Raw genomic sequence first — 23,133 nt, forward strand, 5'->3', positions numbered from 1 at the left:
AGAGAACCGAGATGGGTTTTTGCTTGCTTGTTTGTTTGATTAGAGAACCGAGTTGGGTTTTTGTCCGTTTGTTTTCTTAGAGAACCGGCTTTTTAAAAGACTTCCACAGCCAAACACCACTGAGAGTTGGGGACGCACCTCCCTCGGCCCAGCCCTCTAAGCCGGAAGTAACGTCCCAAGTCGAGTCCGTCATTTTCCGCCTTCCGCCGGTGACCAGGCCAATCCTAGCGTGGGGCGTGCGTCGGCGTCGCGGCCAGCAAAGGGATTCTGGGTAACGGCTCCGGCCGGCTGAGGAGGCTGGTTCTGCGCAGCAGGTTTCAGTCACGCCAAATCCCTTGGCAGTGGGGGTTGTAAGGGCCTGGAGCTGGCGGACATGGAGCAGCCATGGCCGCCTCCAGGACCTTGGAGCCTCGCTCGGCCAGAGGGTGAGGCTGAGGAAGAGAGTGACTTGGACGTGTCTCCCGGTTCTCCCCGCTGCCCACCACTGCCGGGCGGCGGCGCCCAGGTGAGAGGGGGTGGGGGCATGTCTGCGGGCGGAAGGGCAGTTGCCATCGCCACACTCCCAGAGTCTGTCTCTAGGACCCTCTTCAGAGCCCCCACCTTACCCGCGGGGGCCGAGGGCCTGATGCTATCCCACCGCTTTTGTAGCATCTTCTAAGGGCTTCAAAGAGGGGCTGGCTGTATATTTCTAACCTCCACTTCTACGCACACCTTTTCACCTTGGCTTATACTCCGCACCCTTGGAAGACGGTGCCCCCCCAGCCCTCTCCTGACAGCACCCCCCATTGAGGATGGCTCATGCTGTAACATTGACCCTTTGTCCTCTTGTGCAGGGTTTTATCCTAGCATTTTATTCTGTTGAAGACAGTAATACTTATGCATAGTTGATAATTAGGAACAGTAAATGGTAGTCTTTCAAAAATTCACTGAGCTCTTGACTTACAAAGGTTTCTGAGCTAATTTTACTGACTTGACATGTGAGCACATTCTTTAAATCTCGCTTTTGATGCTGGCGTAGATCTCTCCCGTTAGCGTGACTATTTTACCCATTACGGTTGTTTTTAGTTTTGCTCCACATCGTTCTCCAGTAAAAACACGTTTGCCTTTTCCTTTAGATTTCTTCCTGAGATTCCTGATGCTACTCGTGGTTTTCACTACAGCATTCCTTCCCCTGAAACTTACCTAATGTGATGTACCATTTAGGATTTTTCAAGGTCCTATCTTAAGAGAATGCTTAGGTATTCATATCACCGGGTCCAAGTTTTTCTTCTAACCTGAGTGTGTTTTGAAAGTATATTTCAGGATCACACACTAAATACATGTTCAATGAAACGGATTATACGTGTGTTTTCTAGGTTTCATGCAAAATGGGGTCCCTAAGAGCTTAACTGAGTTGATCAAGTTTTTCTCTAGACTCATCTTGCCAGTTGTTAATGAATATGAGCGATTTCCATAGTTTGCCAATAAGTGTAGGCTCATCAATCCTATGCCCAGCTCACGGAGTTGGCTTCACACACAAAAATGTTGTTTCATAACACAGACTGTACTTCAGCCAGCCAGTCACTGGGCAAGTGCAAGACATTTGTTAGGAGGTCAGAGTGAGAGTTGATAGATCACTACTCACCCACTAATTATGGATCACTGGTGTCATCTTTGTATATATAATGTGTTATATAATGAATATGTTACATAGAGAAAGAAAAGAATGAAGAGCAGCTGCCATCGTCAATTTTGAAGTCATACGGAAAGGGTAAAAGAATTTTAATGCATTTTGGTTGAATCACAAGACTAACCTAAGGAAACTCAATTTTTAAATATCTGTATATTAACTTTTTACTTATACACTTGGAATTATAAGCTTATTTAGCAGAAAGGGATTTTAGAAATGAATAGGCTTATCTCCTTCATTAAAAGTGATTTCCCTGAGACCATGAAGCTAGGAAGTGGCAGAATTAAAACTAGAACCCACTTCTGATTCCTAGTGCAATATTTTTCCCCCACTTAACCACAGTGCACATCCTGTGCTATAAAATTATTTGGCTGAAACTACCTTTGGTGTTAAAATTTGTAAAGTGATTACTAATATTAAATTAGTTTATGTGTTTATAAACTAATTTGTCTTGCTGGCTTAGGACTTAAGTTTTGATTTGGAATATATGGAAAGAATAAAATGTTTAATTTGATTAATAAGCATTTTATAATCTTTCTAAAAATAGCTTAGGTTTAATTTACTGAATATGGGGAATCTAAACATCTTAATGTCATGTGTAATTTATAATCCAGAGATCCAATTAATATAAAAGGAGTTTGAAATTTAGAAATAAAGTTACATTAGTAGACCTTAATGTTAACAGTTCCTTTTTCAAATTTATGTTGAATGTCCATTTAAAATCTCAGTATGTTGACAGATAAAATAAGACTTAATTTAATCATCTCAATACGTGTTGCATAGTTTGCTGAAATGGCCAAATGTCTGTGTAGTCTGTGGAGAATTTAAAGATAAATCATTTTTAGAATTTAGAGATAAAATTTCTGTGTTTAAGAAATGACTTAAAAAAGCATTTTAGATCTTGCTTTCTAACATGTCATCAGTTTGTCTCAAAATTAATAAAAATTCAGAAAAGAAATGACTTGAGAATTTGCTCCCACAATTTGGAAATGCAAGATCTGTTTGTACACATCTTCTTTCTTAGTATGTTTTTGTCTTTTCTTATGTTTTATATCTTAATTTTTCTCTTTTTCCTGGCCCCTTCTTAAACAATAGCTAACCTACACTTATTCTTGATTCTATTCTAAGATAGCAAAAAATAAGAACTTTACTTGGTTAGTTATAGTCATGTGGTGGCTGGGCTCCAAACCTACTACTAAATGATTAACTAGAATATCTGAATAACAACATGTCCACATTTGCTCCAGTAGAAATCCAAGTTTGCTTGAAGACTATTCTAGGAACTAGGGGCTTTGCATGCTACTTGCCTCAGAATTTTTACCACCACTGGTCTGTTCCATGAAGTGGAGTCATTTATTCATCTAAGATTTATTGAATTTTAGCTCCTAATGAAGCTGAGAGTTGAGTAAACAAATAAACACAATATTGTGTGAAAACACCACTATAGAAGTATGCATAACTTGGGTCGGGAGGGAAGGGATAAGAGGAAACTTAGGGATGTGATGCCAGAATCTGGAATGGAGATAGGAGTTTGGCAGAGGGTGGAGGGAGGTGGATTGAAGAGGTAGATAGAAACAATAAGCAAAGAAGTGGAAGAATAACTGGAACTGAGTCCAGAAAGATAATAGGGAGTGAGATCATGAGGGATAATGCCACGTCACAGACTTTGAGCTTTTATCTCAAGACTAAGAAGGAGTAAAATTAACAAGTTTGGTTTTTGGAAAGATCATGCCAAATCTAGCAAAGTAGAGAATGGCTTGAGATGAGAAAGGGTATGTTTATATAATTAAGGGAATGCATAGTGATGCAGAAAAGGAAACAGACTGGAGTAAAATTATTCTTAATTTTTGGTTTGAAATTGACCTACATTTATATAAATACTAAGAAATTATAAAGAATGTGCCTTCAACTTTTGTACAGCTGAACATTATAAGGCACCAATCACATTATGACCTTCTGAGCTTGCTAAGGATTGGGCTAATAGCAAGAAAATAGAAACCAAGAAATGACTACTTTTTAAAATTTTTTATTTAGAAAATTATATTTAACAGGGTGACATTGATCAATAAAAGTACATAGATTTCAGGTAAACATTTCTATAGTGTTTGAACTGTTGATTATGTTGTATACCCATTACCAAATCATTTTCCATCACCTTATATTTGTCCCTCTTTACAGCCTTCCCTCAACCCCCTTTTCCATGTCCCCCTCCCCCGGTAACCACTTCACTTTTATCTATGTCCGTGAGTCTCCATTTTATATCCCACCTCTGTGTGAAATCATACAGTTCTTAGCTTTTTCTTTTTATTTATTTATTTATTTTTAAATCAAGTGAGAGGCAGGGAGACAGACTCCTTCCTACATGTGCCCCAACCAGGATCCACTCGGCAACCCCTGTCTGGGGCTGATGTTCTGCCCATCTGGGGCCACTGCTCTGTTGCTCAGCAGCTGAGCTATTTTAACGCCTGAGGTGAAACTATGGAGCCAGCTTTAGTGCCCGGGGCTAAATTGCTTGTTCAAGCCTTGGCTGCAGGAGGGGAAGGGCGGGGGGGGGGGGGGGAGGGAGAAGCAGGTGGTTATTTCTCCTGTGTGCCTTGTCTGGGAATTGAACTCAGGCCTTTCACACACCAGGCCAACACTCTACTACTGAGCCAAGTGGCCAGGGCCATTTCTTAGGGTTTTTTTAATTTACTTATTTCACTCAGTATAATGTTCTCAAGGTCCATCCGTATTGTCATTAATGGCACTGTGTCATCATTTCTTATGGCTGAGTAGTATTCCATTGTATGTATGTACCACATCTTCTTCATCCAATCCTCTGTCAAGGGACACTGGTTATTTCCATGTCTTGGTCACTGTGAATGATGCTGTGATGAACATGGGGGTGCATGTGTTTTATGTACCAATGTTTTTGAGTTTTGTGGAAGGTACTCAGTAGAGGGATTGCTGGGTCATACCGTTCTGTTCTTAGTTTTCTGAGGAACAACCATATTTCTTGCATAATGGTTTGTACTAATTTGCATTCCCACCAGCGGTGAATGAGGGTTCCTTTTTCTTCACAGCCTCTCCAACACTTATTACCTGTCTTGTTAATGATAGCCGATCTAACAGGTGTGAGGTGGTATCTCATTTTAGTTTTTATTTGCATTTCTCAAAAAGCTAGTGAAGATGAGCATCTTTTCATGTATCTCTTGGCCGTTTGTATGTCCTCTTGGGAAAAGTATCTGTTTACGTCCTCTCCCCCCAAAATTGGGTTGTTTGCTTGTTTGTTGCTGAAATTTGTGAGTTCTCTATATATTATATTTTGGATATTAACCCCTCATCAGAGCTGTTGTTTGTAAGTATCTCCCATTTAGTTGGCTGCTTATATGTTTTGTTGTCAGTTTCTTTTGCTGTGCAGAAGCTTTTTAGTTTGATATAGTCCCATTCATTTATTTTTGCCGCCCTGGCCGGTTGGCTCAGCGGTAGAGCGTCGGACTGGTGTGCGGGGGACCCGGGTTCGATTCTCTGCCAGGGCACATAGGAGAAGCGCCCATTTGCTTCTCCACCCCCACCCCCCTCCTTCCTCTCTGTCTCTCTCTTCCCCTCCCGCAGCCAAGGCTCCATTGGAGCAAAGATGGCCCGGGCGCTGAGGATATTTTTGCCTTTACTTCCTTTGCCTTTGGGGTCAAATTCATAAATTGTTCTTTACAGCCAAGGTCCATGAGTTTAGTACCTATGTTTTCTTCTATGTAATTTATTGTTTCAAATCTTGTATTTAGGAAAACGATTATTTTTAAATAAAAGGTTCTTTGCAGTGAATAACTTGCAGAGAAAAATTATAAAGGTCTGATTTTCAGCATGTTGAGTGGTAAAGGTGATGAACTAGATTTAAATGTTTGTTCTCATTCTGCTGTTTCAGATTATAAAGACTATAAATCAAATGTTTGTTGAACACCAGCTATTATGTAGGGCACAGTGCTAGTTGCTAGGCTTTTGTTGCTGTTAGTTGTTGGGGAGGGGCACAGATTAACAAAGAATCTTAGAGTCTAGTTGATGAAACAGGGCCTATAATATAAAAATGTAACTGCATACACAGAAGATAAGATACCTGTGCACAAAAATCATTGTACAGAAATCCCTGACTAAAAGAAAATTGAACTGTGCTGCGTAAACATACCTGATGCCTTCTTCATTTCTTACAAAGATTATTTTTCATGCAGATGTATAGCCATGGAATTGAAATGGCTTGCCAAAAGCAGAAAGAGTTTGTGAAGAGCTCTGTGGCATGCAAGTGGAATCTCGCTGAAGCTCAGCAGAAACTTGGTAGCTTAGCACTGCATAACTCGGAGTCCTTGGATCAGGAACATGCCAAAGCACAAACAGCAATATCAGAACTGAGGCAACGTGAAGAAGAATGGCGGCAGAAAGAAGAGGCTCTCGTACAAAGAGAGAGAATGTGTCTGTGGAACGTGGATGCCATTAGCAAGGATGTTTTTAATAAGGTATGCCTGTTTTGCACCTTAATGAAAGAAGGAAAAACTGAAGTGTTTGCGTAAACCATTGTGCATATTTGGTAGCAAAGCAATAGAATCCTGTAAACAGTATTCATTTTTAAGTTTATGAAAAGTGCTTGTTACAAAAACTTGTATACCCAATAGAGGTTAATGTGGGTAGCTTCTCATACAAAAATATACATATATGGTTGCACCATAGCACAGTGATTATAAGTGTGGGCTTTGGAATCAGACTCTTTCAAATCTTAGCTTTGTCATATGCTGGTTGTGACCTTGGGTAAATCACTTAATATCTCTAAGCCAAGTTCAGTTTCCTCAACTTATGGGGTGGGTATGCAGACTAAATATGTAAATATCATAAAGCAGGTAGTGTGGTGCCTGTCACATGGTAAAACTTAAGATTTTTTGAGTGCTTTCTACTAATGTTGCTGTGTTATTAGTTTGCTGTTAGTTTTGTAACACTAATGTATAGTTATTGCATTAACTAAATAAAGTCTTTCACTATTATTTACTAGTATGTATTTAATAAACCTGAGGTAGTAGCCTGGACTTGGTATCACAAGCATTGTTAGAGAAGGGACTAGTATAGTACTTATGCCAAGTTAGTAGTTTATTAAGAATGGTTTTCTGAGGCCCTGGCCGGTTGGCTCAGTGGTAGAGCATCGGCATGGCGTGCAGGAGTCCCGGGTTCGATTCCTGGCCAGGGCACACAGGAGAAGCGCCCATCTGCTTCTCCACCCCTCCCCCTCTCCTTCCTCTCTGTCTCTCTCTTCCCCTCCCGCAGCCAAGGCTCCATTGGAGCAAAGTTGGCCCAGGCGCTGAGAATGGCTCTATGGCCTCTGCCTCAGGTGCTAGAATGGCTCTGGTTGCAACAGAGCAGTGCCCCAGGTGGGCAGAGCGTCGCCCCTGGTGGGCATGCCGGGTGGATCCCAGTCGGGCGCATGCGGGAGTCTGTCTGACTGCCTCCCTGTTTCCAACTTCAGAAAAATACAAAAAAAAAAAAAAAAAGAATGGTTTTCTGTTTCTTACTGGATTATATAGGCCTTATTCTTTTACTTTTGGTGGGGAAACAAAAGAGACTTAATTTTTGTGGAGGGGATGAAAGAGACTTTAAGGTTTTTTCAGAGGGCAGTCTTTGGCTTTCATAGCTATAGTAGATATAGGCAGTTAACTTCAGTCATTTTCAACTAATGTGTAAAGTAGCAGTTCTTTCTGTTTCTACTAAATTTTTCAAGTTTCAGCGATAGACTGCTCATTCATGTCTAAGTTCATACTCAGTTTATCTTTAACCATTATTATTCTCTAGAGTTCTCAGTCTATAGCTACTTGTTTGTTCTGGCATTCACTCCCGACCCTTTTAAGGACTCTTAATGTCCTTCCCCTAGACCAGCTCTAGTTCTGCTATAGCAATAAGTAATACACGTAGATAAATGACACCCCTAGCCCTATCAGTACTTTATTCTTTAATTGAAAAAGAAAGTATACTTCCATATTGTAGTTTTTTGGGTTTTTTGTTTTTTTTTTGTATTTTTCTGAAGTTGGAAACAGGGAGGCAGTGAACAGACTCCCGCATGCAACCGACTGGGATCCACCCGGCATGCCCACCAGGGGCAATGCTCTGCCCATCTGGGGCCTTGCTCTGTTGCAACCAGAGCCATCATAAATATGTAAAACATCATTAAAAAAATCATAAATATGTAAAACAGAATTGAAAGACTTCCTTCACTACTAGTTCCATTTCCCAGATAATCAGTGCTAACAGTGAGTCATATTTTTCTATAGAGTTTTTCTATGCTTGTACCAACTTACGTTTATATAGTTTTACTCCCCTACAACAGGATAATTCTTTATCTGAATGTTTCGTTATGTCAGTATATACTGTTCTAAGGACTGTCTTCTTAAGTGTTATTTTATTTCTGGTTTGCATTTATACACAAAAACTATTCAAAATAATCTACAGAGAGAATTGTCAAAACAATGTTTCTTTGTTTTATAAAGTTAATGTCTTTTAACACAGTGGTCACAAAGAATATATTTTCATTTGTCTCTGCTTTTAATTGTTTTTTGAACTTAGGTTCTAACAAGGCCTACATTTATACCACACATTAATTAGGACTATTTTTATGTTCCAGTCATTTGCTCAAAATCGTACATTGATTTTGTCTGGGAGCTTGAGACTTGAGAGGACTGATCTAGATCTGCGCTGTCCAACTCGATAGCCACTAGCCACATGTGCTATTGAGAGCTTGAAATGTGGCTAGTCCGAATTGAGATGTGCTGTAAGTGTAAAATACGCACCAGATTCCAATGACTTAGTACCAAAAAAGTAAAATATTTCATTAATAATTTTTTTGTCTTGCTTACATGTTGAAATGATATGTTGGATATGTTACGTTAAATTAATGTTATCTGTTTATGCTTTTTAATGTGGCTAATAAAAACTTTAATTATATTTGTGACTTGGATTATATTTCTACTGGACAGTGCTGGTCTAGATAGCAGAATATACACAGAAAATACTTTTATTTGAAAAGTATGAACTTGGGTGCTCTTTTATTATAAATTGGCAGAGAGCTAGTTTGTAATTTTCATTTTTGGCAGTGATGATTTCAAGGTTTAAATGTGATCACAGAATGTTCTGAAAAATTGTTCTGCCATTTTTTCTGGCCAGATACAAACTTCAGCTTGGTCTGTACTATGACTTATTTGAAAATAAGCACTTCCTTAATAGAAATTTTTACTTGATTTCAGAATCAAGCTATTTGGCTTCTCCTAAGAAAAGTTTATAACAAATGTCTATTTTAGGTTTATGTCTTATCAAAGAATTTATTGTTAATATACTTTATTCTATAAATGCTTTGAATTTCTCAGTTTATGTCCAGCAAGAACTCCAACAATTAGTCTAGAGAAGTAGTTTTCAACTGGTGTACCACAAGAATTTTTAAAATATGCAATACTTGACTATTTAGTTGGGGGCACTGACCTCCTTTCCCTTAGATTGTCAAATAAAAATATGACAACAGCCAATACAACAATAGCTGCACAGTGTGAATGCCCTGTCTTGAACCATAAATATATAAGTTACATAATAGAGTTTTGTTTTTTTGGTCACATCACATAATAAGGTTGGGTCTGATTGGTTAATTCTTGATACCAGAAATCCTTATATGCAAGTATTGGCACCTGATTTTTTAAAAACTCACTTTGGAACAAAAAGGGTAGGTAATTACTATTATATGTATTTTTAATCAAAGTTATACCTATTTCTTTTTGTTAGATCAGCAAAAAATAAAATATATATTTTTGGTATGCCACAGAATTTTATTTATGTGTGCCATGAGATGAAAAAGGTTGAATATAGCTGGTCTACAGTTGCAAATACTTAATGGAAGTGAATATTGTAAAACATAAATGATGTGTGTAAAGCATCTCTGCATACCCACTTCTTATAGGGAAATTTAGTTTAACAAAAAGGTTAATTCACTTGTTTTTCTGTATAATTTCTAAAGTAAGTCTATAATTTTCCACACAACTATCATTTTATATAAAACTAATGAAACTCCAGTATAAGTAAATTTTAACTGTTTAATAGATGAATTTAATAATATATCAGTTTAATATTTTACCACCTTTTTATAGTGTCTATAGGAAGAATTGCTATATATTCAGTATTTGAGAAAGAAGAGTCAATTAGAATATAAAATCTGATTTTAACTTTCAAAAATTTTTTAGAGTTTTATTAATCAAGATAAAGGAAAAGAAACAGAAGATGAAGATAAATCAGAATCATTTATGCAGAAATATGAGCAAAAAATCAGACATTTTGGTAAGTCTTATTTTCCTTTTCCTATTAAAGTTTTATATCATAAATATGTGGACAAAAAGTGGATTTATAAAATGGAAATGAAATAATAAGTGACAAACTCTAGTTAACACTTACTTAAGTAGTATCTAGTAGCTATTTCTCACACAGTTATACAACTCTTGTTTTAGAAGCTTTTTCAATAATTCATGCAGATCCTTAAACTGTTATTCAGATAAACAATAAACATAGTAATAGAGCCTGGCCTGTGGTGGCGCAGTGGATAAAGCGTCGACCTGGAACGTTGAGGTTGCTGGTTCAAATCCCTAGGCTTACCCGGTCAAGGCACATATGGGAGTTGACGCTTCCTGCCCCTCCTCCCCCTTCTCTCTGTCTCTCTTCTCTAAAATGAATAAATAAATTTAAAACAAAAAAACATAGTAATAGAAATATGTATACAAAGAACTGAAAAATAGTTTTCTCTGTAAGGGAAATGTGGTGAGATAACAATCAGTATAACTGAAGGCTTCCCAGAGGAGGTAGCATCTGAACTGGATTTTGAGGAACACTTGGGAAATTTCATGTAGACGAGGAAGACAAAACAACATCATAGGCAAAGGCAGAGTTGAGAAACAGCATGCTATGTTCTAAGATTTAGAAGCAATGTAATACTGCTGGAATGAAAATGCTACTAACGGGTCCCCAAACATTTTACACAGGGGGCTAGTTCACTGTCCCTCAGACCATTGGAGGGCCACCACATACAGTGTTCCTCTCACTGACCACCAATGAAAGAGGTGCCCCTTCCAGAAGTGCAGCGGGGGCAGATAAATGACCTCAGGGGGCCGCATGCAGCCCCGTAGGCCTTAGTTTAGGGACTCCTGTAAGTAGGAAGTGTGTCAGCTCAGGTGATATGTTAATTTAGTAAACAGCTTTTATTGGTAGTATGTTAACAAGCTTTTCAAATGGCATTTTGAGATCTTTTTCCTATTGGTGTCATTCCCGCACTGTTTAGAATTGAATTTGTCCTCAGCTATGTCATGACAATAGATACTTTAGATTTTTTCCCCATTTTATGCAATTTATTCATAATATACTTATTTTTCTCATACTTTTTACTTTTTAAAAAAATAAGCTGTGTGTTCTATTTAATTCAAAAATACTATCTGAAGAAATGAAGTTTATTCTTATATAGTATATACCACTATTCCGGTATTGTTTATAATAGGAAAAAAACTGTCCTCCTTTGGATAGATATAAAAATCTTTACCTGAGTAGAGCCCTAAGTCATAACGACAAAAAGCAAAACTTATGTGACTTTTCCTATGATAACATATGTTATCACTCTCACCTATAGTTCTCACTTCCTAGGCCTGTGTATTCTGCTCTTTGAAAAAGAGTAACATATTGATTGCTGTCTCAGAATATGGCTGCATCTGGTAGACTGTCGTCCCTCAGTGTTGTTACTCAGTTGGCATATTATAGGTTAGTTGCTTTGGAGCCATGTGAAACCAGTAGGTGTGAAACACTCCCTCATTTTTGCTGTAAACTTGGTCAGAAGCAATTTTGTGTGGGAAAGTATCTCAACCTCACAAGGCGTAATAATCCACCTGGCACTATAAATGTATGCATCTTCAGTAAAACATTTCACCAGTCAATACACTTGTCATTTCTAGTAGTGATGTTTAATTAACCAGTGAATTTCACGAGCCCACTGCCTTCATTTCTTTTGTTGTGAAATGAGTTTCTCATTCAATAAATAATGTGATATAGGAAGTAATTCATTTATTAAGATCAAAAATGTATTACTGGTAGAAGCATGGTAAGGAGAGAAGGCAATAGCAGTCTAGAATGGTCTTATTCAAGTGGGGAACTACTGGTACCCCAAGATGAAATGGGATCAATATAATCAACCTGATACTTGATGGTTGGCTGGTCTCTCTGGCATACAGTGCCATATTGAAGTTTCAGCAGTGGCTTCTGCTACTAGCAAATTAGGTAGTTGGTGGCTACTCTGGAATATTGATGGCGTAATCCCATGCTGTTGAATCTCTACATAATCGCAAATCTGCTTTATGACCCCCTTAATGTATAAAATATTGTGTAAGCAATGACATGGCTGAAAATAGTGGCTATGGTAATATCTACAAATAATAAATAAACAACTGTTTTGTCATTGTATGTGTGGGTATTCAGTGTCTCATCCTATAGTACTAACAACCAGAGCCTTACTGTCTTCAAAGCCAATCAGACTTTATAGCCACTCCCAGATTCACATTGTATCTGTTTCTTAGTGGAAATGCACATTGACTTTTCACTTTGAAGAAGGAAGATAGCCTACTTGCTACAGCCCGTTGGATCCCCCAGAAATGTTATTAAGGTTGTAGGCTCCCAAAAATGTCCTTATTTTATTTTCAACTTTCTGGCATGTTTATATCTTACCAAGACATTTGGGATACCTACTACTTCCTGCTCACCAAGTTTCATCAGTGTGAAGTAGACAAACTTACAGTCGCATGGGATGATGAGATAATCAGAGTCCTGGTGAACTAAATTACAGCAGAGTTGACAGAGACCTAAGGCAAGACAGTGAAAGTTTAATGTTGTCTCTGCTGGGTAGAAGTGAATGTTTCTAGTGTTGTATGCTTATTGTGGTAAAGGGAAAAAAAGCATTTGCCAGGATAATGACATTGATAAACTTCTTCAAAGTAAACACATCTGGAATAGCAAATGTGATGAAAGCTTTCATTGGAGGTTTTCCAAACTTGCATTGCATTCCAGATCCTTGGAAGACATGGACCAGGTACATGGGAGACAAAAAGGACTTCAGAGGCTTCCACACCAGTTTTTCTCTTGTCTCATGTGTACTTACATTCTTCAAAATTCTTCCTAACTTTCTATAATAGTATTTGTTAACTATCTAACTTATGTTGTTTTTACCATTATAACTAGATGGAGTTTGCTATTTAATGATAAAATGGTACAACCATATCATGGAGTATTGTGATGGATTGAAATCTTGAGTCCTCCCCCCATGTTTGTATTTAACTTATTCAGTTAATTCATGTTTTATAAATATAAAATATCAATTTAGAAACAAAGTCTTTTATATTTCACAAGTTTTACTCAAAGTCGTATGCATCTTTCACATTGTCTTGAAGATCTAACATAGTTTTTTTATGGCACTCATCTGTTCACTTCCAACCAAACTTAGTTGTGATGCAGCAATTTTTGAATCTGTATAGCATGTTACCGGGAATTTTATCAAAAGCTATAAACATTTGCATGAATACTTTGAGGGGATCTTTTTCAGTTATACTGAAGGTGGTTATTCAGTCTGTTCAATGTAATCACATATATTGCTTTTGAAACTTGAAAAACTTTTTTTTTTTTTAGGTGAAAGGAAGAGAGATAGTGAGGCAGACTCCTGCATGCACCCCAACTGGGATCCACCTGGCAACCTCATCTGGGGTTGATGCTTGAGTATTGAGCTATTTTTAGTGCCTGAAGCTGGTGCACTCGGACCAACTGAGCTATCCTCCGCACCCAGGTGGATTACACCAATCGAGCCATTGGCTGAAGGAGGGGAAGAGGGAGAGAAGTGAGGAGAGAAACAGACAGTCTGGGATGTCCATATTCCAGGCTAGTGCTCTTAACTACTGAGCAACCAGCCAGGGCCTATTTTTTTTTTTTTTAAGTGTGAGAGGAGGGGAGATAGACAGACTCCCACATGCGCTCTGACCTGGATTCACCTGGCAACTCTCATCTGGGGCCATTGCTCAAGTCAGCCAGGCTATCCTCAGTACCTGATGCTGATGCTTAGACCATCCCAGCTATTCCTTACCAGCCAGGGCCCACACTCAAACCATTCGAGCCACTGGCTGTGAGAGGGGAAGAGAGAGAGGAATGGGAGAGGGAGAGGAACAGAAGCAGATGGTCACTTCTCGTGTGTGCCCTGACCAGGGATTGAAAACTTAAGACGTGGCATGCCAGGCTGATGCTCTATCCACTGAGCAAACTGGCCAGGGCCCAAAATTAATTATTTTTGGTTAAAATATTTTAATTTGTCAAAGGAAGATTTTTCAAGTGTTCAGAGAAATTGGTTGGCTAGTTTAAAAGACTAGATTATCTTTAACCAAAAGATTAGCTTAATATTTGATGGATGAGTGAATTGTTCATATTGTGTGAATAGCAACATTTATCAAGTGTTTACTTTGTCAAACACTGTTTTAGGTACTCTATATGTATTGACTCATTTAATCCTCACAAAAATCCTGTGAGTTAGATACTATTTTTAGCCCTGTTTTACCTGTGAGTAAATGGAGGTTCAGAGGATATAGGAACTTGACCAAGGTGTAATAAATGGCCAATATTTGAACTTATTCAGGTAAGCTTTAGATTCTGTTTTCTTAGTGGTCATGCCAGATTGTGTTACTCTCCATTTGTTTATAAGTTTGTTTACAAATTTCAAATTAACTTTAGCACTTTTAGGTATGTTCTGCTCTACTAAGCTATTGGTTCTATGATACATTTGTTCATAAAATTCCACACTTTTCCCACAAAGGTCTGTATAGAGTACCTGTAAAGTTCTCAATTACATCACAATTTGTGGTATAAAGAAAAGCGATGGTCAGCCTCGTGTTAATTTTGTCTCAGATATTAAATAGTTTAAAAAATTAACATTGCTTATTTCTATTACTTTTTTTCCTTTGGTTTAAACAACAAACGTTTCTTTACACAGCTCTGGATGTTTGAGATCAGGGTGCCATCATGGTCGGGTTTTGGTGAGGTTCCCTTTCCAGAGTACAGAAAGTCAACCTCTCTTAGTATCCTCACATGGTGAAAAGAGCAGAGGAAAAAACATTTAATGATACCCTTCCTCATGGCCCCTATAAGTGTCACTAACCCCTTCATATTATCTTTCTTGCAAAAGAAACCAAAATGATTAGGATGTGCCTCAGTGAGTCGTGATACTGCCATGGAGAAGTGGTGCTCTCCTAATGGATAGCAGATAGTTAAGAAAATTGCCTCTTCAAAAGTGTCACGAAGCTAAGGCAGAACTACTTTATAAGATTTATTTTATGTCTTCATGTGTAAGAAATAAGGATTATGCTTTTTTTAAATTTGACCCTCAGAAGTTATTAGGCTCTTTAATTATAATTGGAGAAATAGTTTCAGGTAACTTAACGTAATCATTCTGCTTCTCAGAATTTAAAATGACCTAATCACTCTATTCAGTGTTGGGGAAATAACTGTATAAAGCTTGTAAAACTTTTTTTTTAATTGAGAGAGAGGAAGGCGGGGAGGGGGGCATCAATTTGTTGTTCCACTTTATGCATTCATTGGTTGACTCTTGAATGTACTCTGACCAGGGATTGAACCTGCAACCGTGGCATGTTAGGACAATGCTCAAACCAACTGTGCTACCCAGCAAGGGCAAGTTGGTAAAACTCTTTATAAGAACATTTAAAATGAGGAAAAAATAATCACTGATTTTCAATTGATTCCCATATGTTGCTAAAGGTGTATTTTTCAATAAGACATGTTTTTAGTTTTGTTCTTTCTTGTGTTCTAATGTGGAACTTTAATATAGAGAGGTTTATTTTGTATCTGGAGGAACGATTTACTGTCAAACTATTAAGACAACTGTATAAAATTTCCATGATTTAGTAACATCCAGAGTTCCTTGGATGAGTCTAAAGCACCTAAAGCTAATAGTGTTATACCTAATTTATTCTGGAAACTGTGTACTTGTAATAATATTCTATGTACCAGTTTGCATCTTAATTTATTCTAATTTCTTCATGTGTAAAGCTGACTGGACAAAGTTAAATAAAAGCTCAATACTTTGCTGTTTCCATAATCACCTGGGTGGTATCAACTTTTTAACTAAATTTTTTACTGATTGGATAAAAATGAAGGTACATGTTAAGTAGTATTTGGATTAGTTTGATATTTTGAAGCAAAGTGGCAGCGCTCTGCAAATATGCTTGACTGATTTTTAAAAGATTTTGTTTTTTGTATATATAAACTATCTTTATGACTAAATGGTTAACATGATTTAAAAGAGTAAAGTATATTGTTTTTATAACACTGACTGAATTGGCTTCCCATGCTTGTCAACATTTAATCCTGTCCTCTCAGATGTGTTTTAATCAATTAGAATGTAGCTTTTCTGAGCCTTCTACTAAATCTTGTTTGCTAAGAGTAGTTTTTTGAGGTTTTGCTGTCCTTTGCATCTTTCTAACAGAAAAAATTGTGTGCTATAACTAAATACTGTTTAATCTCTTAAAATCATCTGTATCCACCAGGAGGAGCAGCCATTTCAGTTTGCCCTGGACTTCAGGCATTCCCCAGATGCAGGGGTTGTGGCTCTAAACCAGTCACTCTACTTAAGCCTGACTAATTACCTGAAATAAAACTTTCTGTGAATTTTGGAAGCTATTTCCAATGTACTGTATATTGCTTTAAAATAATTTTCTCTCTTCATTTGCTCTTTTTTTTTTTTAATTTTTCTGAAGTTGGAAACGAGGAGGCAGTCAGACAGACTCCTGCATGCACCCAATCAGGATCCATCCAGCATGCCCACCAGGGGGTGATGCTCTGCCCATCTGGGGCCTTGCTCTGTTGTGACCAGAGCCATTCTAGCACCTGAGGCAGAGGCCATGGAGCCATCCTCAGCGCCCGGGCCAACTTTGCTCCAGTGGAGCCTTGGCTGCGGGAGAGGAAGAGAGAGACGGAGAGGGGGAGGGGTAGAGAAGCAGATGGCCGCTTCTCCTGTGTGCCCTGGCCGGGAATCGAACCCCGGACTCCTGCACGCCAGGCCGACACTCTACCACTGAGCCAATTGGCCAGGGCTTCTCTTCATTTGCTCTTTTACCATAACAAATTGCTATGGTAATATGAATCATCGTTAAGAAAATCATTTTAAATACCATTTCTTCACTTACAGGAAGAAAGTATTTGATATTCATGGTTTTAATTCTTTTTCTACAGGTATGTTGAGTCGGTGGGATGATAGTCAGAGATTTTTGTCTGACCATCCATACCTTGTGTGTGAAGAAACTGCTAAATATCTTATTTTATGGTGTTTTCATCTAGAAGCTGAACAGGTATTGTGTAAACCTTGAATTTCTGGGAACCTTGGTGGAATTCTGATACATGTTTTTGTTTTGTTTTTGGTTTGGTCTTTTTTTACCTTACTTTAAATGAAAGCAGGAAGGTGATTAAATGGGATTAAAAGTTTTGTTTTTAGATCTACTTGGGTTTACTGTGGGAATATTTTTTAGTTATTTCACTTAGCACATGGAAACTTTTCTAATGTGCCTTCCCTGTGCCCCCATCTCTCTTGTTCCCATATATAATAACTCTTTTAAAATATATTTCCAGAGGTAATTATTATCATTTTAATCTATTTTCAGAAAGGGGCCCTAATGGAACAAGTAGCACATCAAGCTGTTGTGATGCAGTTTATTATGGAAATGGCCAAAAACTGTAATGTGGATCCAAGAGGGTGTTTTCGTTTATTTTTCCAGAAAGCCAAAGTAAGTAGCTATTTGATATTGTAAAGTGGAAGGTTAGGCCTTAGCTGAGACCTCTTTAGCTACACTTCAAAGGAAGCCATTCAACCAGGATGCTATGGGTTAAATTCTATAGATTTTATAGTGGAAAGAAAAATTATATTGCTTATATCATGCTAATTTAGACATAAGTAATCTATATAAGGGGCTATACTATACCATGTATGTGAAATAAAGACTTGTTCAAGTCTATGGCTATACCACCCTGAATGCACCCATTCTCATTTGATCTCGGAAGCTAAGCAGGGTCAGGCCTGGTTAGTACTTGGATGGGAGACTTGCTCAAATGTATGTATTCAGGAAAATGAGAGTGTTCCATCAGTCATTCAGTAAATATTGAGTAACTGTTAATGCAAAAAAAGCACAGCTGTTTAAGAAGTGGAGGATACAGTGTTGAATGAAATAGATAAGTCCATGTTTAGAACTTTTAAAGAGTAAGGAGGTGTCAGGCTTTTGTAATGAAAAGAATAGGAAACAACTTTAAAAATGCAACAAAGAGGAATGGCTAAAAAAACCAAACTGGTACATAGAATATTATGCAGCTATTAAAATTATATTTTGAGGCCCTGGCTGGCTGGCTCAGTGGCAGAGCATCAGCCCAGTGTGTGGAAGTCCCGGGTTTGATTCCCGGCCAGGACACACAGGAGAAGCACCCATCTGCTTCTCCACCCTTCCCCCTCTCCTTCCTCTCTGTCTCTCTCTTCCCCTCCCACAGCCAAGGCTCCACTGGAGCAAAGTTGGCCTGGGTGCTGAGGATGGCTCCATGGCCTCTGCCTCAGGTGCTAAAATGACTCTGGTTACAATGAAGCAACCCCTCAGATGGGCAGAACATCACCCCCTAATGGGCATGCCGGGTGGATCCTGGTTGGGCGCACACAGGAGTCTGTCTCTCTGCCTCCTCACTTCTCACTTCAAAAAATTGCAACAACAAAAAAATCATAGTTTGAAGAATTTTTAATCTGAGATAATGCTTTACTATAAAGTCAAAGGAAGTAATACATATGTATACATGCAAGATGATGTTGGCCATGTTAAAGTAGATATGTCTAGAAGGATTAAGTATCATTTCACACTGACTAGTTTAGTAAATTAGCAAGTTGCACAAGAAGTATAGCAATAAGAATTTGCATTCACTGCCTGTGGAAGTATAAATTGGTACAAGTTGAACAAGTACTAACACTAGAAATTCTCCTAGGTATGTATCCAAGAGAATAGATTTCTCAACATGTGATCCAGGGACACACAAGACCCTTTTAGGAGGCCCCAAGTCAAACTGTTTTCATAATATTAATACTAAAATGTTATTTTCCATTTTCATTCTCATGAGTTTTAATTTCTAACACAGTAAATATTAATAGAATTAACCCACATAAACAGGAGCTCTTTGGTTCCTCAGTAATTTTCAAGAATGTGAAGCAGTCCTGAGATCATAAAGTTTGAGAATTATTGCCCTAGAGAAGGTCTTATAGATGGACACTAGAACCATAATGTTCGTGTTCATAACAGCAAAAAGCCTGGAACACCGCAAATGTCTATTAATAGTGGAATGAACCAGCATCAGCATGAAAAAAGAGAGTGAAAAACAAACAAGCTAAAGAGTGATATAACCAGTACCATTTAAGGGACAAATATATAAATGGTAAAACTTGAGGCAAAGGAATAATAATGGTAACAATAATAAAGACACAATATTGGTAACCTCAGAGAGAGAGGCAGTGCCTCTGGGGAACTGATTTCTAAAGTACTAAATAATAAAGATCTATTTCCTAATTTGTGTGGGTATATAGTGGGCTTTTGCCCAGTAAAGTATACATATATTTTTACATGCTCTTGCATGTAATTTGAAATTAGAAGGAAATATACCAAAAGTTTAACTTTAATTATACTTGGGTGGTGAAATTATAAATGTTTTTTGTTTTTGTTTTTTTTTTTGAGGGAGAGACAGACAAACCGATAGACAGATAGGAAGGGAGAGCTATAAGAAGCATCAACTCGTAGTTGCAGCACCTTAGTTGTTCATTGATTGCTTTCTCATATGTGCCTTGACCAGGGGGCACCAGCCGCAACCTTGGGCTCAAGCCAGCAACCAGGGGGTCATGTCTGTGATCCTATGCTCAAGCTGATGACCTCAGGGTTTCAAACCTGGGTCACCAACATCCCAGGCTGACACTCTATCCACTGTACCACTGCCTGGTCAGGTTCTATTTTCTTTTTCAATGAACACATTACCTTTTACAAATAGAGGGAAATGTATTTTAAATTTAAAATATATATATATCATGGTGGTAGCAGTCCTACCTTAAATGCTCTAAACTTTTTTTTTTTTAATTCAGTGAGAGGAGAAAAGGGAAAGACAAACTCCCACATGCACGCTGACCAGGACCCACCTGGCAAGCCCACTAGGGGCCGTTGCTCTACCCGTCTGGGACCGTTGCTCTGTTGCTCAGCAACTGAACTCTTAGCACCTGAGGCAAAGGCCATGGAACCATCCTCAGTGCCTGGTCCCAACTCACTCTAGTCAAACCATGGCTGTAGGAAGGGTAGAGAGAGAGAGAAAGAAGAGAGAGGGGCAGGGGTGGAGAAGCAGATAATCACTGCTCCTGTGTGCCCTGACAAGGAATCGAGCCCAGGACACCCACACACCAGGCCAATGCTCTACCACTAGCCAATGGGACAGGACCTCTAATCCAAACTCTTTTAAAGTGTAACGTAAATAGGAATTTTTTTTAAAAACAGTAAAGTTTTAATGTGTAAATAACTGAGCTGGTATTTTAGCTAGGTTTCTGATGACTTCCTAAAACTTCACTGAACACATAGGCATAAAACAAAACATACTTTTTCATCTTATGTTGATGATTATTTTGGAACTAGTGCATAATAGGCTAACGGAACATAACCACACTATGTATATTCTTTGAAATTTACTTTGACAAAATTTAACTGAAAGGCACTGAAGTCTTTAGGTCTTAACATTGTATTCATAATAATTTTTTTAATTGAAGAATAACTTTTATAGTGCTTGCTTTGTGCCAGGTACCAATAAGCACTTTTTATGGATTAACTCATTAAATCCTTTTAACATTTTATGAGGATTCTATTTTACAAATGAGGAAATTAGCATAAAGGAATTAAGCAAGTGATCCCTTAGGTTACTTAATTAAACAAAAATCAGTCAAGTCTCTGCATCTGAATCGTTTGGCCTTAGGCATGCAATGAGACCAGCAATTGTGCCACTTGATTCCGTTGTTTGTTGCATAACCATTTCAGAAGGATTACTTTGGGATATGAAGGCTAACGTTCCATATGTCCACACAGGCACTGTATATTGACCAAAGTGAAATATAATTAAGGAAATGATGCTAAATTCATAAAAAGATAGAATGGCAGCATAGAACAATGTCTGCATTATTTGTATAGATATTGATGCTAACAATTAATCCACAGGTTTTCTAGTTACACAACCTAAACTACATTAAAGAAAAAATACTGTGACAGAGAAATGGGCCCAATGATATTAAGGAATGAGATTTTCACAAAATCTCTTCCACCACTCAAACTTAAAGCCTATGTTCTGTTTGTGTAGGATCTGCATTCTTTACCTGCAAAGGAAACATTTATAAATGGAGGCTCCTGTCAATAGGGTGTTTTGTATTGGGAATTTTGCATATATTATAAATCATTAGATGAAGTTCCCCTACCTCCACATAACTCATCGTACTTTTTATTTCCATAATGTTGAAAAGAAAGTACTTGCTTAACTAAAACACTAGATATTTCCATAATGAAATTAAGTGTTGAGTTTTATTTGGTTTCCATGGCTTTTACAGATAGGGAGTATAGAATCAGAGAATCACTAGAAACAGGTAATGGTGTTCCATCATTAACTCGTGGAGAATTGAAAGGTTTTAAGAATATCCTTTGTTGCTTGGTAATGGGAAGAGAAGAATGTGAGAGGGTAGATGTGCACTATTTGGGATTCTGTCAAGAATTCATATAAATCAAGAGAAGAACAGAAGAATTGTACTCTCTTTTGTTATATTTGTGTATGTTTAAAGAAGGGTTTATCAGTTTGTTTTATTTTGCTGAAGCAGAGGAAAATGGAACAAACCAATCACTAATACTCCTATAAAACAGGAAGTTTTCACAAATCTAACGGAACTTGGTGATTTAAACTATTGACCTCATCTTTACTTCCTGATATATGCTTCTTAGAATTTACTGTGTGGTCTGGAAGTCTTCAAAAACATTTGTGTTCTATGTTTTCTAGGCAGAGGAAGAAGGTTATTTTGAAGCATTCAAAAATGAACTTGAAGCCTTCAAGTCAAGAGTCAGACTTTATTCTCAGTCACCAGGTTTTCATCCTATGACAGTTCAGAATCACTTTCCCCATTCTGGTGTTGGATCTATAGGTTTATTAGAATCCTTACCACAGGTAATTTGGAAAAGTATATGTTTATTTATAAATGTATAGTTCACATAATTTTTGTTCTTTTGGACTGTCTTCTATATGTAATATATGTGTGGCCATTTTAAATATTATTGCCTCAGAAGATAACCCTGACTTTTGTGCCATATTTGGCACTAAATCTCTTTATTTCTTACATATTTAGAGAGTTACTTAAATATAGAAGAGATGAGTTTTGCCTACACATTCTTTTTTTTTTTTTTTTTTTTTTTTTTTTTTTTGTATTTTTCCGAAGTTGGAAATGGGGAGGCAGTCAGACAGACTCCCGCATGCGCCCAACCGGGATCTACCCAGCATGCCCACCAGGGGGCGATGCTCTGCCCATCTTGGGGCATCGCTCTGCTGCAATCAGAGCCACTCTAGCGCCTGAGGCAGAGGCCACAGAGCCATCCTCAGCGCTAGGGCAAACTTTGCTCCAATGGAGCCCTGGCTGCGGGAGGGGAAGAGAGAGATAGAGAGGAAGGAGAGGGGGAGGGGTGGAGAAGCAGATGAGCGCCTCTTCTGTGTGCCCTGGCCGGGAATCAAACCCGGAACTCCTGCACGCCAGGCCGACGCTCTACCACCGAGCCAACCGGCCAGGGCTGCCTACACATTCTTAAAGGCAAGTGTGAGCTGTTGATCATCTTAATCATAAACTTATCAAGATGGCTTTGAGGAACATCTCATTCCGAGTAGATCTATACTGTTTAAGAATTTATTAAAGTGAATTAGCTTCAAAGCATATATCCAATTGGCAGCCAAGGTGATCTGTTGCATGAGTTTATTATAGTATTGCTAATCATTGGTGTTGCCTATCAGATATAACATTTTTACTCTACATTAATATCACTTATACTAAGCTGTTCTTTCTGCTTTGAGTCTTTTTGAAGTCTGTTGTTAGATCAAGATGAAACGATGTCACTAATATGAACGAATTTATATCAAAAAGAAGAGGAGGTTAGAGTACTGGTCTGCCTAATACTTAGGATTATAATTTTAAGCTATCATTATAAAGTTGCTGCCCATTTTGATTTTAGTAGCATTTTAATTGAGCCCAGTAATCATTTCCAGGCCCCAGCATTTTAAGACCAGCTTTAACTTTAAGTTTAGTCTGTTACCTACACAGTGAAAAGGGAAGTGTC

At 38.0% G+C, this 23,133-nt stretch overlaps 1 protein-coding gene across 2 annotated transcripts in view; it reads left to right on the plus strand.

The window, feature by feature from the left end:
• Positions 1-246: 246 nt before the first annotated feature.
• Positions 247-23,133, plus strand: part of CDC37L1 (cell division cycle 37 like 1, HSP90 cochaperone) — a 31,606-nt gene continuing 8,719 nt past the window's right edge. For both annotated transcript variants that reach the window (XR_010729085.1, XM_066257190.1), the window contains exons 1-6: positions 247-505; positions 5,872-6,153; positions 9,898-9,991; positions 16,964-17,079; positions 17,389-17,511; positions 21,815-21,979. Coding sequence is in view for 1 of the 2 variants with exons in the window: in XM_066257190.1 (XP_066113287.1) it covers positions 374-505; positions 5,872-6,153; positions 9,898-9,991; positions 16,964-17,079; positions 17,389-17,511; positions 21,815-21,979 (912 nt within the window). In the remaining variant the exon portion in view is untranslated. The remainder of the gene's footprint in view (positions 506-5,871; positions 6,154-9,897; positions 9,992-16,963; positions 17,080-17,388; positions 17,512-21,814; positions 21,980-23,133) is intronic.

Source organism: Saccopteryx bilineata, chromosome 2, assembly GCF_036850765.1.
Source record: "Saccopteryx bilineata isolate mSacBil1 chromosome 2, mSacBil1_pri_phased_curated, whole genome shotgun sequence".
NCBI lineage: Eukaryota > Metazoa > Chordata > Mammalia > Chiroptera > Emballonuridae > Saccopteryx > Saccopteryx bilineata.